This window comes from Phacochoerus africanus, chromosome 8 (genome assembly GCF_016906955.1).
Source record: "Phacochoerus africanus isolate WHEZ1 chromosome 8, ROS_Pafr_v1, whole genome shotgun sequence".
Lineage (NCBI taxonomy): Eukaryota > Metazoa > Chordata > Mammalia > Artiodactyla > Suidae > Phacochoerus > Phacochoerus africanus.
This window is the reverse complement of record NC_062551.1, coordinates 89534297-89551857: the sequence shown is the minus strand read 5'-3', so window position 1 is coordinate 89551857 and position 17561 is coordinate 89534297. Positions and strand designations below refer to the sequence as shown.

At 47.2% G+C, this 17561-nt stretch overlaps 1 protein-coding gene across 1 annotated transcript in view; it reads left to right on the top strand.

Moving 5' to 3' along the window:
- CSMD2 (CUB and Sushi multiple domains 2) overlaps positions 1-17561 on the top strand; it is a 648967-nt gene that overhangs the window by 459528 nt on the left and 171878 nt on the right. Inside the window, exon 25 of the mRNA XM_047793175.1 lies at positions 284-410. Within this exon, the coding sequence (XP_047649131.1) occupies positions 284-410 (127 nt within the window). The remainder of the gene's footprint in view (positions 1-283; positions 411-17561) is intronic.

Here is a 17561-nt window from a genome sequence, read left to right as displayed (position 1 = left end):
TTTCCCTAACGACCTGATGTTACACACCTTCCGGGCGTGCTTATCAGCCACTCGTATACTTTCTTTGCAGAAATGCCTTTGCCTGTCTTCCAATTGAGTTGTCTGTCTTTTCATTGTTGAGTCGTAGGGGACTTTGGGAGGTCCTGGATACACATCTCATCCAGGGGCCTTTCTCTACGCTGCCCCCAGTCACGTGGTGTGAACACAGGCAGGAGGGGCCAGCGAGTGGCTGCTGGGAACACAGGTCACCCCGTGAAGCTCACTCCTTTGGGGTCTCTTTCAGCTGAGTGTGGAGGGACAGTGCAAGGAGAGGTGTCCGGGCAGGTGCTGTCACCTGGGTATCCAGCTCCCTACGAACACAACCTCAACTGCATCTGGATCATCGAGGCTGATGCCGGCTGCACCATTGGGTAAGTGTCCGGCGGCAAAATAACCCCTGCCAGCTGTTCAGGGGAGTTATCACCAGTGGCCCCACCCATTCACCTGGCCAGTGGCTGGCCCTGCCCACCACGCCTGGAGGCCCTGGTGATCCACAGTGGTTGCTATGACCCCAGGCCCAGGCCACGACCCACGGAAAACCTAAGAAGGCCAGCCTCAGCTTCACAGGGCTGCAGTCCAAGTTCAGCCAGTACCCTGGCCCAGACAACTCAGTGACCCCATAGCAGCTGAGGGCGGGAAGTCATGGGGCCCCTGGTTAGAATTCCAGCCCTGCTCCTTACTGTTCACAGGACTCTGGGTAAGTCCCTCATCAACGCTGAGTCTCACTAGCTCCTTCTGCGGCGCAGGGTTTTGATGCTGGCTTCTCAGGATGTAGGGAGGGTTCTCAGCACAGTACTTGGAACATAGGTGAATATTTCAGCACAGTTCTGTCGTCGTGTCTCTGACAACAGTAAGGATCCGCTTAGAGCTTGCTTCCCTTTCTCAGTCTAAGTTTCCACATCTGTAAAATGCAGATCAACACGTTGGGGTGTTAGGGTTGCGAATGGAATCATCAGAAAAGCTCAGCACGTTGTCTGGGACTTTGGACATAATCCTTCAAAGTCTAACTTCTTTTTCACATACATGCTTGGTTAACAGGAATTACTTACTGGAGTTACAAAGAGTCAGAGAAGAAAGGAGTGTCCCATTTATTGAGCATAGGGCCTGGCACATGTATGGTCTTATTAACTCTTCACCGTAGCCCCAGTCATACAAATAGTAAGCCCTAAAAATAAGTCGACATTCTTTTTTTTTTTTTTTTTTATTGACGTATAGTCAACTTACAATGTTGTGTTAGTTTCAGGTGTACAGCAAAGCGCACCAGTTACACATATGCTTGTATTCATTCTTTTTCAGATTTTTTTTCCTTATAGACTATCACAGAGTATTGAGTAGATTTCCAAGTAGATATTCTTTTTTTTTAAACAATTTTTTTATATTGTAGTTGGTTTACAGTGTTCTGTCAATTTTCTACTATACAGCAAAGTGACCCAGTCACACATATAAATATACATTCTTTTTCTCACATTATCCTCCATCATACTCCATCCCAAGTGACTAGATAAAATTGCCGTGTTATACAGCAGAATCTCATTGCTTATCCATTCCAAATGCAATGGTTTGCATCCATTACCAAGGAGACCTTCTTATTATTCCCATTGTATAAATGAGAGAACTGAGATTCCAAGAAAACGCATCCCATGGTGAATCAGAAAGCTGGGGTGTGAACCCAGGTCCTTCTGAACCTTCACGCCAGATCACGACACTGGCAAAGCTGGTTTCCGAGAAGCTGTGAGGGAAAGAGCGGGTTGGGTGGAGGTGTGGAAGGAGGATTGGACCAGGCACTTGGAGAGGAGACAGGAGTAGGGGATGCATGTGGACAAGGAATATGGGAAAGGAGGGGGTTCCCCCACCGAGGATCCTAAATGCCAGTGAACAAGAGGGAGCCACGGCAGTTTTCTAAGCAAGATCATTTACAGTGGAGAGCTCATGGGAGGAGAACCAGTCAGGAGTCTGCTACAGTAATCGAGGAACAAAAGGCTGAGGCTTTCGAATAGTGGGGAGCCAAGACACGTGGCAGAAGCATGGCCAGGAGCGGATCCCTGCCCTGAAGGGTTCTCAGTCAAGGGGAACGGGCTGGATGTGTGTGCTGCTGCCAGAAATACAGCTGTGTGTACATTTGCTGATGTGCAAGTGTCCTTAGACTCAGTCTAGTTAAAATTAAAGAAACACTTTAAAGTGTTTGCTACGTGCAAGTGTTTGAGCTCAGCCCTGTGCCCAACGAGATCAGCACAGCTCTTAGGGATTTTGTGCTATTAAGACAAGTTCAGTACGCCAATTCATCATATGCTCTATCGCTGGAATCGCCTTCTGGAAGCACAGCTCATCAAATCACCCTCTCACTAGAAACCTTGTGTGGCATCCATGCTCCCATAAGCTGATTTCTTATCCTGATTTTCATGGCCATCATGACCTCAGCCCACTCCCAACCTTATTTCCCACCACTTCTCTTCAATACCAAAGCTAAGTTGCTGGTGGCCCCTGCCCACACTCTGTGTCTTGGTTTCCACTTGCCCTCACTGGAATACACCTCTTCCTCCAAAGGCTTATATCTGAAACTCCCCACCCCTCAAAATCAAGTGCGCATGTCAGCTCACCCAGGAAGTCTCCCCTGATCCCCTCTCTAGGGAGCCCTAGGAGTCCCTCCTCCTCTTCTGCATCCCCATTGCCCATGACCTGTATTTCCCTTGTGACCCTGACTGCCTGCCTCCTCTAGTTATGCTCCTGCTTCCCCAGCCAGAGCTGTGCTCTCTGCCGGATTCATCTTTGCACATCTTCCTGCTCCCACACCTGGCAGAGGCTTAACAAGCATCAAGCATTGAATGAATGAATGAAGCAAGCAGGACCCAGGTATAAAGGTAGTTATATGACCAACAGATCCCTGATAACCTTTCAGTAAATAGTAAATGAACAGTGAATGCATCACAAGCATAAGGACTCCTTAAGTGTCTCTGTATGCAAATCAGGAGAAGGTTTTCCCACGTAACTGCCTTAGTGCATCACTCATTCATTCATTCATTCATTCCTCCGTGTAACAGCTGTCTGTTGAATTCATGGCAGTGCCCATGAGGAGCGCTGATGTTGCATGGATGAACCAGACTCTCCCTGCTGGCAAAGAGGAGATGAGTGTGTACACAGAGTGAGGTGGCGAAGGAGGGAACAGGGGGGTTGAAGGGCAGGACAGGATATCAGAGAAGCTATTTCGGAAATAGTGACACTTTAGTAAGTCATGCAGGATGCAGGGGAGGTCGCCAGGAGGAAGGAGGAAGGTCAGTGGAACAGAAGGGCCTACTAGTCAGAAGAGGTGAGGCAGGGTGGGCAGGCTCAAGGGGCTGGAAGTGGATCCAGGTGGCTGGAACTTGGTGGAGGGGTGGGCAGGGCAGGGGGACGAAGCTGGTGGAGCCTGCTGCATGTAGCCAGAGCACGGAGGATCAGGGGCCATGTTTCTGGGTGGGCCCCATCCTGGCAGCCTTGTGCAGGAGAAGGGGACAGATGGGGTCCGGGAGTCCCTGTGCAGAGGAGGCTGTCTCCAGAGTGTCACTGAGGTGAGGAGGCCTGACCCCTGCCTGTGGTGGCAGGGATGGAGAGGAAGGAACACATTCAGGAGACATTTAAGCAGTCACTCCAGCTGGTCTCAACCTCCTCAGTAAATATGGAAACTGAGGTTTCTTCTGTTTCCCCATCTTTTTGTTGAGTCTCATACAAAATGTAAAATAGAAAAGTCAAAAGAAAAATACACCAGGCACCTGTATACCTACCACCTAGACCCAACTGCTATGACTATTTCGCTGTATTTCCTTTCTTTTTTTCTTTTCTTTCTGTCCCCTTTTTTTGTGTGTGTGTGTGCTTTTGTGCGGAATCACCCGAAGATAATTGTAGACATCCTGATACTTCTCTCCTAAGTACCTTGCATGCCTCTCCTCTGTGACGTAGTAACCTTCGCATACCCAGGATATGCAGCCTTGGTCCCCAAAAATTAAGGTTTAGGACAAGGGTCAGAGGGAAGCTGGGAGGTCTTGGAGTGGCTGGAAGGGAGAACTCACAAAGTCCGTGATGATATTTCTGGGCAGAAAATGGGGACGGGGTGACGCTTTTCCCATTCTCCACTGGCTCCTCCACCCCAGACGTTCATCCCAGACAGCGCCTGTGCATCTGGACTGGTGTGTGCTCGCTCCCCTCTCCTCCCCCCTCCTCCCTCTCCTCCACTGACCCCCGCACCCTGCCACCCCTCAACGAAGTTAAGGGAATTCCCAATCAGCATGAATTCAGACTCACACAACTTCCCCCCCTCAACCAGGGTTGCACCCTCATTTAGTGCAATACTTAGTGATTTTTTTTTTAAAGTGCGACTAGCTTTATAGACTTTTTATATATAAAAAAAGAGATACTCCAATTTCCTGTTGTGGTACAGTGGGAGTGATTCCAACTAGCATCCATGAAGATGCAGGTTCGATCCCGGCCTCGCTCCGTGGGTTTAGGATCCGGCATTGCCGTGAGCTGTGCTGTAGGTCGGAGATGTGGCCAGGATCTGACATTGCTGTGGCTGTGGTTGTAGCCGGCTGCTGTAGCTCATAGTGGACCCCTAGCCTGGGAATTTCCATATGCCGTGAGTGCAGCCCTAAAAAATAAAAATAAAAATAAAAAAGAGATGCTAGTTTTGAAAAATTCAAAAGGCAAGCGATAAAGACATTTATAAAATGGAAATCAAAAGCCCCCATCTTCTTACTCCGTTCTGCACACACCCCACGTAAGACAACCGTTGATTTCCATTTGTTCAACTTCCTCTTTTAGATATTTTGTATGCCAGCGTGTAGAAAACAAAGCAAAAAGCACACTTTCTAAAACAAGATCACCTCTTTGCACGGCTCAGTAACTTGCTCTTTGTTTTACCATTTAATAATATATCGTCGTCATATTATGTCAATACCTATTGATTGGCTTCATCCTGGTTGATGGTTACCGTGAATTCTGTTGTCCGTACAACCATAATTTATTTAACTACCCTCCTATTGATAAAGTGAATATTTTCAGGGTTTCACTCCAGTAAACATCCTTATACATGAATCTTTGAACAGCTGTCCAATTATTTCCTTGGGATATATTCTCAGAAGGCAGATTTTGATTCATGACCTCAGATTTCCCTCCAGCTATTACAGCAATTTATGCATCTACCAAAAGCCTGTTTCCCCACACAGCATCACTCAGTGGTGTCAAGCCCGGCAAATGTTTACTTGTTTGACGGACAAAATAGTATTTAATTGTCTTTGCTGCCTCAAGTTTTTTGTATGTTTTTCTTTGGGGAAGTTTTTTTTTGTTTTCAGTTTTTTGGGTTTTTTTTTTTTTTTTTCCTTGTAGACCATTCATCTGGGTTTGGTTCTAAATAATCTATAATTTTAGTTTAAGTTTCTCTTTAACTTGAGTATTTCAGGATGTTTTAAAAGTTACTCAAGTTGTTACATATTTTGAATGGTCTTTTTTATTCACTCTATTTTCACTGCATTGTGCCCTCATGACTTTTTGAATTTTTCCCCTATTTATGTTCTATAATATATTTGAAGAAAGTGCAAAGTGTCTAGGGCTTTATATGTTTCCTTTATATCAAATGTATTATGCTTTTTTTTAAACAAAATATATTATGCTTTCTGATTGCTTTCTTTTATTTTTAACTCTTCCTTTCATTGGCCGATTTGATTTAATTGGCTTTGTTTCTTCTCTAGCAATTCGAAAGATCTATATCCTATTTTTTCATTCTGGCAATGATCTTGTATTTTCCATTCCGTCTGTTTTCAATGGCATTTGTTCTGTTATTTCTCCCTCTTTCTTTTGGAAGTCTTGTTTTTGTTTTTGTTTTTATTCCAAGAAAACTGCACTCTTTGTTTTCAGATTGTTCCAGACAGCCCGCTTTCGTTTTTCTCAATGTATTATCATCCTGCATCTCTCTGAGAGCACTGCTTGTGTTTTGTTTTACAATGACTATTTTTCCCTGCATTGACCGTGTTCTGCAGTTGGGCCATTTGATCTGATTATTCAGCTGGATTCCTTTGAGGAGCTGGTGATCTTCATTGCCGGTCATTCAGTCCCAGTTGCAGATGAGAGCCAGACCCAGACCACGCCACTCACCACCTTTCCTCGCTCCGTAGCTTGGGAAGCTCTTCAGGCAGACACCCTGCACCTCTGATCTCTAATCTATAATATAGTGATAGAAAATAGTGCCTACCTCCTAAAGCTGCTGTGAGGATGAAGTGAGTTAATGCACCTAGAACAGGGCCTGGGATGCAATTTCCAAACGTGGAGATACCCTGCCATGAGCTGTGGTTCTTTTGACCCAAGCGGGCATCCTTGAGCACAGCAGGTTGTAGGTCAGCCCTTAGAGTCACAGAAGGTGGGTGTTGTGCCCTTGGTGGTAGGAGGCAGGCCAGGTGACAGGGACTATGAGACAGCCCACAGGCCAGTCCATGAGACTGTCCCCGGGACACAGACAGAAGGCCTGCAGATGACTCTTCCCACCCTGCCCCAGCCTCGACCAAGCATTCGAGGTAACTAGAAGGATCTGTGGGCGCCTTACCCCAGAAAGTCAGGCAAAGATAGTCCCTTCCCAGAAGTGCCCCGGAGGGCCAGTGAGTAGCTGCAGGGGTTAATAGTCAGGCTGGCCCGTGGGTGTAGCCCAAGCAGGAGAGCAGGCCCTTCCTGATGTGCATGGCAAGGTCTGGTGGCCAGACCTGCCCTTGAATCCATGGGGCGGGAAGGGGGGTGTCTACAGCATTTGGCAAGTGTTTCTCCCTGAGGGCCAAGAACAGGACAGGCTGGCTAATGACCCAGTCCAGGCCTTGGCCACTAACAGCAGGAGAGCAGACCAGTGAGCTGTGCCCTTCATATCACCCCTAACTGTGTGGTCAGTACACAGGACATAGAAGCTTCACCCCACATGGGTGGGACCTCCTCTCGGTGTCCAGTGTTGGGTCCGAGTTTTCCTTTTTCTAATCAGTGGACCAGCTCAGATGAAAATTGGAGAAGAAAAGGAGACAAAGCCTTTCCATCTTGGTCCTCCATCTATTTAACACTTATCAGATCTCTGCAGCACACCTGGTTCTGGATCTGTTACTATTGTCCCCATTTCATAGATGAGATCATTGAGGCCCAGAAAGGACAAATGTCTCACACTTACCACTCATGCAGATTTCAAACCCACTCGATCTGGTCCCCAGATCGAGAATGGTCCCTACCATTCTGACCCTGGTTTAGTTCCTTTTAACAAAACACACCTTGAACACCTTCCCTGTGCTAAAGACTGTGTGATGCTATACAATGGGAAACACAACAGCCAGACAATAGCCAGTCCTGTCTTCCAGGGGCCTGCACTCGAGTGGGAAATAGGCAAGACCGTGCTGTAAGTGCCAGCCAAGTTCGGTAATAGAGAAGAGAGGGGCGGAATTCCCATCGTGGCAAAGTGGTTGACGAATCCAACTAGGAACCATGAGGTTGTGGGTTCGATCCCTGGCCTTGCTCAGTAGGTTAAGGTTCCCACGTTGCTGTGAGCTGTGGTGTGCGCCGGTGGCTACAGCTCCGATTAGACCACCCCTAGCCTGGGAACCTCCATATGCCGCGGGAGCGGCCCCAGAAAAGGCAAAAAGGCAAAAAGACCAAAAAAAAAGAGAGAGGGGCAAGTTCTTCTGGGAGGTGTAGAAGCAAATTCCAGCTGAGGGAGAGGAGCGTGAAGGTATGAATCTAGGGGAAAATACAGGGTCTGTCCACAGAGGAAGGAGCACTCACTTGATGTGGCTGGATGCGGGGGCGGGGAGGGCTGCATGGGTAAAGAGGGGTCTCTGCGGGACCCTGAATGCCAAGAGGAGAACTCTGAATGGATTTCTCAGCATAATGAGGAGCCATTGGAATGTTTTGAAGACAGTAATGACATTCAGTTCAATTTTAAAACTTGGAGCATTTACTCAGCGCTGGGCATTCTGCCAGGCACTGAGGGTATAAATATAAATAAGAAACAGTCTTTTCCCTTGAAAGTCTCCGTTTTACAGATAGAAATGTTATCCATTAGGAATAGAAATAAAAAAGACTGACTATAGCCGACTTCAGCAGATAGAGGTTCACTTTCTCCTGGAAAAAAAATCTGAAGGTCCTGTCTAGATCCAGTGCAGCTTCCTTTTTTTCTTGATCCACCGTCCTTAGGCTTTCATCCTCCTTGTTACCTAGTCAGCTGCTGCAGCTCCAGGCATTGCATCTGTGTTCGAGTCTCAAGAGAGAAGAGGAAAGGAGCAGAGCTTTCTTCTAGAGAGGGTTTACATATTTCCTGGGGAAGAACCACCACCCTACATTCCACTGGTCTGAACTTGCCATGCTTGGCCAAGGCAAAGTGAGGAATCAGTTCTGTTTTGCTTTCACGCTTTCAATAGTAGAGACAGCTAAGAGGTTTGGAAATGGAGTACAGATAAGCCCACCTATAGTGCCTGCTTAGACTCTTATATAATGAAATAAATGCTACAGTAGAAGCATGTATAAAACACAGTAGAAAGCATTTGCAAGGCCAGTTCATAATTCCAGGCAGCAGTTGGGGGCAGGGTGTTCCAGAGAGGAGGTTCTCTTCCAGCTACACATTACAGAACAGTAGGGGTTCACCATGGGAACTGGGAGGTGAAGACTTTCCAGGCATGTGAAAGAGAGGAAGGGCTGGGTGTACACAGCTGCTTCCGAAAGACCTCATTGTCTGGTGTGTCGTGATGGTACTTGTACTCAGGAAGTTCCGGGGCAGCAGTGCAGGGGATAAATTGGCTGGGAAACCAAGGATAAGTCTAGTATGACTGTTTGAGGGGTCCTGGTTACACTCAGAAGAACTGAGCTTTGTTTCTTGAGTACAGATTAGGTGGTGGTTGAGAGCTATAAGGAAGGGACGGGACCCAGGTATAAGACACAGCCCTTTGCTCGTACGCTTTCCATAAAGAGAACTGGGGCACTTGGAGGATGGAGAACCTACGGTTCCTGGAGCCTCTGATTTCTGCTCCTAATGCCCATCTAGTCATAAAGATTATATTTGGCTAACAGTTCTAGTTCATTGATTTTTAACCGTAGAGATGCTTCTTAATGATTAACTCAGAGAGCAACCTGGACACTCCAGTCTTGGCTGTTGGTCACTAAGTGGTAGGATTACCGAGAGAGGGGGCCATGGTTTTGATTAACCAGAACCCCTGCCCAGCAGAGCTTGTCTTCCTGAGAGGATGCTGGACCAGACAAAACATCTGGCTGTGCCTGAAGCCCAGATGCCCCCACTGCAGTTTCATATCAATCACAGGGCAGCAATTCCCCACTGCGGTGAGTGTGGCTTCCCTTACCCAGCAAGTGGGCATCTGGCCCAGAAGAGGCAGAAGGCATCAGAAGTAAAGCTTCTGTTCACAGCTCTTGCCAGGAATTGAGGCGGGAGGTTTAGCAGCTTCCAGAAGGTTTATTTTCACGCAGTGACAGTCAGTTGCTGTACTCACACCGCAAGAGCTGACCTCCTGAAGGAACCAAACAGATAAGCACAAACACAATGGGGTATTGCTTTGTCTGATTTACAGTTTCAACAAATCAGGAAATAATCAAAAGGAGCTCAGAAATTTTTTCGAAGGAAGGATATAGGTAACCTGGGAGGTATAAATGTAGCTTTAAGAGTGGTGGTGCTCTCTGGCCATTTACCTTTTCATGGCTAACCTCTAGAAAAAGCAACACAAACTACTTAAAATTACCCAAGGATAATAATCCAGCCGAGCTACACCGGATAGTTGAATTGGCCGGAACACGTCAATTTGCCTGCTAGTTTACAATCCCAGGAATGAATTCCGACATCTCTTAGGAAAGAAATAAAAAATTCAACCAAAAAATTTGCAGACTTTGTTGGTTGGCTGCATTGCACCAGTACAGAGCTCTCCCTTTCACAAGATAAGTAAACAAATAAGTAAGCAATAAAATAAATTATGTTAATAAAATTTAAAACTCGTGATACCACTTAGAACATACCATTCTTTAAAAAGAGAACCATTTCCCTAAAAAAAATAGAAATATATTTCCTGAAAAGATTTTACTACAGTAGGCAGAAGAAATTTTAAATGGGTATATGGATAATATTCTCATATAAATGTAAGAAATAGGGATGAGAAGTAGCAGGAAATGGATGGTGAAATGGGGGAGGGGAGCTAGAAAGACAACAATAGAGACACGTGGAGAATTAAAAGAAGCTAAATACACAATAAAAATTAAAATTTACAATCACAGCATTGTCTTGTAAGAAATAAAAGCATTGAGGAGTTCCCTGGTGGCTCAGTGGGTTAAGGATCTGGCATTGTCACTGCGGTGGCTCGGGTCGCTGCTGTGATGAGGGTTCAGTCCCTGGCCCAGGAACTTCCACATGCCACAGCAGTGACCAAAAAAGAGAGACAGAGAAATAAAAACACTGAAATAGGAGACAAGCTGAAGAATCTCTCTGAGACTGTCCATAATAGTTGTGAAGGTGTGGAAGTAATGAAAAAAAAAAAGTTGTCTGATGACAAAGACAGAGCACCCATCCAGGCAGCATATATAAGAAGAAATATGGACAAATGGAACAGAAACAATAAAACACAAAATGTTAGCAAACTCCTCTTATCCTTGATGAATTGAAAGGACTCACCGAGTTCCAGGCAAAATGAATTAGCTTCAACTAGGTACAAAATGAAGCAGTTCCAAGGATACATTTTAAAAATCCCTACAAGCATTTGGCAAAAGACACAATCAGCCTTCATCAAATAAAACAACCATTTACAAAAAAACAATCACCACCACTAAGCCAACCCTCCTAAAGTTTCTTCTCCATAACATCCAAGGCCAAAGCCAGTGGTATTATGAGACCCAAGAATCATTGATCCAGCCAGGATATAATATGCACAAGAGCCATAGGAAATTGCCCACCAGGGTTCTTGAAGAACTTGCCAAGACGGTGCAGTAGGCTGAATGATGGCCCCCAAAGCTCTCAGGTCCTAAAGCCTGGAACCTGTTAACATCACCTTATTTGGAAAAAGGATCTTTGCAAACATGGTTAAATAAGGGATTTTGAGATGAGGAGATTATCGTGGATTATCTGATGGATGGCCCTGAACATAATCATATATATCCCTGTAAGAAGGAAGAGGAGAGAGGGCGATTTTACATACACAGAAGAAAAGGTCATGTGAAGACAGACCCAGAGACTAGAACGATACAGCCTCAAGCCAAGGAATGCCAACAGCCACCAGAAACTGGAAGGGGCAAAGTGCAGATTTAACCCGAGGGACCCTGGAGGGAGTGCTGTCACCTTGATATCAGCATAGCAAAAATGTTGATTTCAGACTTCCAGTCTCCAGAACTGTGAAAGAATAAATATCTGTGCTTTTAAGTCACCACATTTGTGGTACTTTGTTCCAGCAGCCACAGGAAACTAAAACAGACATAATTTTTAGCCTAATGAGATGCTTAGGAAAAAACTCTGCTAAGAATTGATGACCATGAAAGACGATATTTAATTTGAGTCTGTGGTCCCCTGCCTGTATTGTCAATGGTTTCATAGTCAGGGAAAGGCAGAGAGGAAAGAAAAAAATCTTCTTAGCTTTTCTGTCTTATATAAAGAGAAGTAAAAGGGTATCTTGCCTTTCTTCAATTTGATCATTAGAGAAAAGGCAAGTTGAGGCGTATTTTGGAAAATATTGAAAGATGCTCAAAGTAGAATAAACAACAAAATGTATACTTTGCAGATTACTGAAGGAAGTGTGAAAACTAAGAAAGGCTCCGAAAAGAAAAAGGAAAGAGCAAGAAAACATAATGAATAAAAGACGTAAACTAGGCTGATGACAATGAGCTTGTATTAGTCAGCAGTGATGGCTGGCATAACAAATAAGCCCCAGATCTCCATGTTTGAACGCACGAAAACACTTGGACGCACTTCACCGTCCAGTGCTGGTCTCCCGCAGGAAGCGGGGCCCTGGGTATGTGTGGGTGGGGGTGCCTCCTCCACAGAGTAACTCAAGACTCCAGGCTCCTTCCAGGTGAGAGCCTCGTGGTCCTCCAGTGCATCGTCATGCCTGGCCAGGGGAGGAGGGAAAGAGAAAGCCTCAGAGAGTGGAACAGATTTTTGTAAGAGTCGGATCATCTTCCCCATCCCACAGGTCACATTTCACAGCTCACCTAATTCTAAGGGAGGTCATGCTAAGGAGGAAGAGCAAACAAGTGTCAGTGAACCCGGAACATCATCATCATTGCCCCCAAGAACAGATAGACCAGTTCGGATCATAAGTAGAAAATTCGCTTTTGTCTGGCCACTCCACAGTGTGAGGTAGGAGAGATCAGGAGAAGAGGCAGTCCCTGGAGCAGGCCAAGGGTACAGGGAGGGGGAGGATGAAGGATCAGCCAAGAACCAAGGTCAAGTGGAAGAGCAGAGTGCAAGACTGAACTGCTGAGCTAAGAGTCTGCAGAAGGAGCAGACAGAATGGTGTGTGGGCATCCCAGATTGAGGCCCCGAGATGATGCCATGCAGCAAAAGGAAGCCTCTGCTGTTCCGGGTGGAGCATTTGCTGACCGACCCTTGGGCAGGGAGGGAGCTGCAAGGAGCTGTGAGCTGGTGCCCACAAGGTAAACTCCCATATTGCAAGAAAAAGATTCTTAAGTTAGATTTAAAAAAAATGCTGCTCAACAGAAGAACCGTAAAATATTAAAAGGTTGAGACAAAGAAATAGCATGGGCACACACAAATAAAAACAAGGGCCATGATATTGCTTTTCTAAATAAAGATAAAATTCAAGATTGATCTACCTATCTATCCATCTATCGTCTATCTATCTATTGACAGAGGGAGTTTTTTTCCCTTTTTCGGCTGTCCCCACAGCATATGGAAGTTCCCAGCCTCTTGATCAAATTTGAGCCAGAGCTGTGACCTATACCACAAACTGCAGCACCACCAGACCCTTAACCCACTGTGCCAGGCCGGAGACCAAACCTGTGCCTCCACAGAGACAAACTGGATCATTAACCCACTGTGCCACAGTGGGAACTAGAGGGAATTACTTTATGTGATTAAGGACTTAGTCTGCAATTATGCCAACAGTCATGAGTCTTTATGCACCAAATAACCTAAAGCCAAATCTGTCAGAAAAACAAGAAGTTGACAATCGTAGGAGACTTTAACACATCTCTCTCAGCAGAATAAAATAAATATAAAAATAGACTAAACTGGAATTTGTTTTCAGTGACGTTACCTTTTTTTTTTAATTTTATGCTATGTGTCAGGCTCAGTGCTGGGTGCTTTATACATGGTTTCATTTACAATAATCCTCTTTGCAACACTTCTGGATAGATGATGTTACTGCCATTTTACAAAAGGATACGCTGAGGCTCTGCAAGTCACTCAGCGGTCAGGAACGAGTATTTGAACCCAAGTCGTTGGCTCCATAGCCACTTTGTTAGTTAGCTTCTTCAGGAGGCAGAGCTTCATTTCATGGAAACCATTTCTTCCAAGAAGGATAAAGACACATCTGCCCCTTGCAGACTCCCTGACACCTCCAGGGCAGGCTCTGGCCAATGATAGGCAGTCCCAGAGCCTTCATTTACAGGGCGATGATGCTGAGAAAACAACTGGTCCAAGGTTGCTCAGCAAGGAAGAGTGAACCCCAAGGCAGTAGCTTAAGTCCTGCGTTTGTGCCCTGCGCCAGCCTCCCAGAACATGCAGTGACCTCAGGGTTAGTCTTTCACTTAGGAAAATAACAAAGGAGAATCTCTTGGCCTATTGAGCACCAGCTGGCACCAAGAAAGGGGAGCCTCTATTTTTGCTCTAGACACCAATGCTTGCTTTGGGCTCTGGTCCGACGTCTCCGTTTTTGCTCTTTGGATAGCACGATGCTTTAATTATTATTGTCTGCTATTATAATCATGGTTTAATTGTTGGTTTGCAGCGCCCTGGCTCAGAGGGGGGCACTTTGTAAAACAAGTATTATTTTCTTACTTGTCATTCCCAATGTCACTGAGGATAATTTAAGCTGCTCTCTCATTTGGGGACAGGAATGATTTCTGACCCCCTTCCCCCTGCAGCAGCTGTTGGTACACATGCCGTTTTCCCCTGATATAAAGATGCGCTGTTTCGACTCTTACCGGTGCAGCATCCACTGTGTTCGTGCAGTGCTGACAGTTGCTTGGAGGCAGCCGAAGCCCTTTCATATTCTGGGGCCCACTCAGAAGGCAGATGAAATCCACATAGAAAGAGGCTGTGATTTTTTTTTCTACCTTTTGCATATCTTTCTAATGTGTGAGGGATGGAGATGAACCCCCTGTTGGGATACAAGTGGGCAACAATCAAGAAATGCCAGTGGCTGATGGGCTTGAGGGCTACAGCCTCCTACAAAGACAATTTGATGCCCATCTAGCTTTTTAGATGCAGGTTCTGGTAGTAAATCTCTTCCTGTGGTTGAAGCTGAGTGTCATGAACCTGACCAGCAAAGCCAGGGGGAGACTTAGTGGTGGGCTGGGGGGCAGAGGTAAGGGAGTGAGGGCCAGGCGGGGGTGCCCTCATCTCAGGACCTGCTGTTGGGACATGGTGGTGGAAGGTGGGTCTCTAGGGAAACACCATGACAAAAAGGTATGCAGAGATCCTGGCACAGGACAGACCCACAATCCTGGGTGCCCTGCAGTTAAAGTCAGTGGCAGCCAACCTGAAATCAAGCCCCAGCCCCGGAGAGAGCACCAGAGTTTCCTGGCAGCCCCCAGGGGAATGGGAAAGGGACCCAGAGGCCAGTGGGGCTCAGTAGCTGAGCTTGAATACTTGTTGGTCATCATGAATGCCCAGGCTGTGAGCCAGGCAAACTCACATCAGATTTAGGACAGAGATGAACTCAAGGCCCCTCCTTCGGTGGGAACAGACCTCCCCCTCCCCGCCCCCAGCACCATGGAAACTGCCCCTCCAGGAACACAGGGGCCATGCCTGCCTTGCCTTCTTCCACAGCCCAGATGGCATGGCCCTGCCCTGAGACTCTCCTCTCTTGACTCCTTGGGCTGCACCTTCTTCCAGGTGACCTTCTCCCCTCTTGACACCTCATTCTTAGTCCCCTTCCTGGGTTCCTCCTTCCCTGCCCATCCTGAATGCGGTGGATCTCCAGGACACCCTTCTACATACTTGTTGGGTGGGCTTGTCCAGACCCACAGCTTCAGGTCTCACCCACCTGCACCCATGCTCTCATCCTCCTAAATGACCTCCAGTTTCCTGGAGCCAGTCTCTCCATCCCATCTGTGTCTTTATACAGCCTCTTTCCTCTGCCTGGTATTCCCCCTCCTTCTCACATTCATCACCACCCTCCTCTTATGTTTATTGTCAGGGGTTTTTTTTGTTTGTTTGTTTTTGGCCGCACCCATGGCATATGGAAGTTCCCAGGCCAGGGATGGAATCCAAGCCACAGCTGTGACCTACACCACAGCCGCGGCAACCCTGGATCTTTAACCCACTGCACCAGGCTGGGGATCAAACCCGAGCCTCCATAGGGACTGGAGCCACTGCAGTCAGATTCTTAACCCACTGTGCCACAGCGGGAACTCCATCACCCTCATCATCTGAACACCCTGGTCATCTCTCGAGACTCAGCTTAGTCGTTCCCTCCTCCAGGGGCCTTGCCTCTTGCCCCTTGGCCCGAGGTCAGAGCCTTCCCTGTGCATATCGGTACCACAGTACTTGTCACAGCATAGTTAGGGGCAGACACATGCCGTGTTCCTGCAAGGGAGCTGCTCAGGCTATAACCTAGATGTCTGTTTGGGCCCAGAATGGTCCTTACAATGAGAATCTCCTCAGCCTCTTAGAGACTTTGGTTTCTATGGGATGGGGAACATTTTCAATAAGAGTCTTAATACACGTGGTTGGTTTGGCAGAGCAAGTTCTCACCAGCTCGCATCCAGGATTTGTAGTGAAAGCGGTCCCTCTGGGGAAAGTGGTCTAGTGAAACTGGTCCCTAGCACCTGCAGCAGCCACCAAGCTGGTTTCCTTACATCCCATCTCACCCTTGCCTGGCTCTTCTCATCCGGTGGCAGGGGTGACCTTAAAATGAAAATCAGATCCTTAAGGCCTCAGTCTAAAACCCTTCAACATGGAGTTCCTGTCATGGCTCAGTGGTTAACAAACCCGACTAGGAACCATGAGGTTGCAGGTTCGTTCCCTGGCCTCGCTCGGTGGGTTAAGGATCCGGCATTGCCGTGAGTTGTGGTGTAGGTCGCAAACATGGCTCAGATCCCGCATTGCTGTGGCTATGGTGTAGGCTGGCATCTACAGCTCTGATTCAACCCCCTAGCTTGGGAACCTCCATATGCCACAGGTACGGCCCTAAAAGGACAATAAATAAATAAATAAGTATGCGGGTCCAATCCCTGGCCTTGCTCAGGATCCAGTGTTGCTGCAGCTGCTGTGGCATAGGTTGTAGATGCGGCTTGGATCCAGTGTTGCCAGGCTGTGGCATAGGCCAGCAGCTGTAGCTCCAATTTGGCCCCTAGTCCAGGAGCTTCCAAATGTCACATGTGCAGCCATTAAAAACAAAGAAAAATAAAGAAACCAAAACCCTTCGATGGCATCCATTAGCCCATAGAATAAAATCCAAACTTTTCCTGACCCACAGGGCCCGACCTGACCTGGCCTCTGCCTGCCTCTCTTCGCCGTGACAGTCTCAGTGGCCTTTCTCTTGTTCAGATGCTCTGGGCTGCTTCCCTTTTGGGGCCTTGACTCACGCTGCCCTTTATCCACAGAAAGCGACCTCTCAGCCCTTGCCCTGCCCTGCCCTGCCCTTCACGTGGCTGGCTCCCTCTGAGTCGCTCCCCTTCCTTCAATGTCACCTCCTTAGAGAGGTCTTCCCCTGGCCAGTCTGTCTAAGGCGGCCTCTGCCTCAGTGCTCTGCTGTCTCCTTCACTGCGTTTGCCACAGCTGATCACCTCCAGCTGGGGTTGTGTATGCGGGAATATTGCCCATCTCCAGAAACAACTGGAAAATGCCACTCTGTCTGTCATCTTTGCCATTATCTCCCAGCACCCAGCACCCAGGAGGTGTTTATAGAAATGAAAGCAGTAAGAGGTCGTGAACTTCACCTTCTGTTCTTTCCGTTGCCAAGCCACAGAGTTTCTGCATGCAAAGGACCTCAGGCTCCCTCCTCTGGCCTCCTCCTCCCCCCACCTCCCTTGACCTCATCAATGCCAAGCCTTTGACATTGTCTGATGATCAGATCAGTTAAGCTAAAGGCACCAAACTTTTCATTCAGGGCCTTGAGTCTCAGCCCTTCACCTTTGTGAATGATTCGAATGTAAATGCTTGTTTCCTGATGGGGTCTCTCCAGAGCATGGCTGGCTCTCAGCCACGGCCTCTTCCTTCTGGAGGTGTGGGCAGCATGGTCAGGGGAAAGAGGAAGCATCAAAGCCTGCTCTGGACGGTAATTATATAATGTACTTCTCTCTCACGTGCTAACCAGCCCTTGCCTTTGAGCAAGTTATTTAACCCCTCTGAACCCCAGTATTCTCAT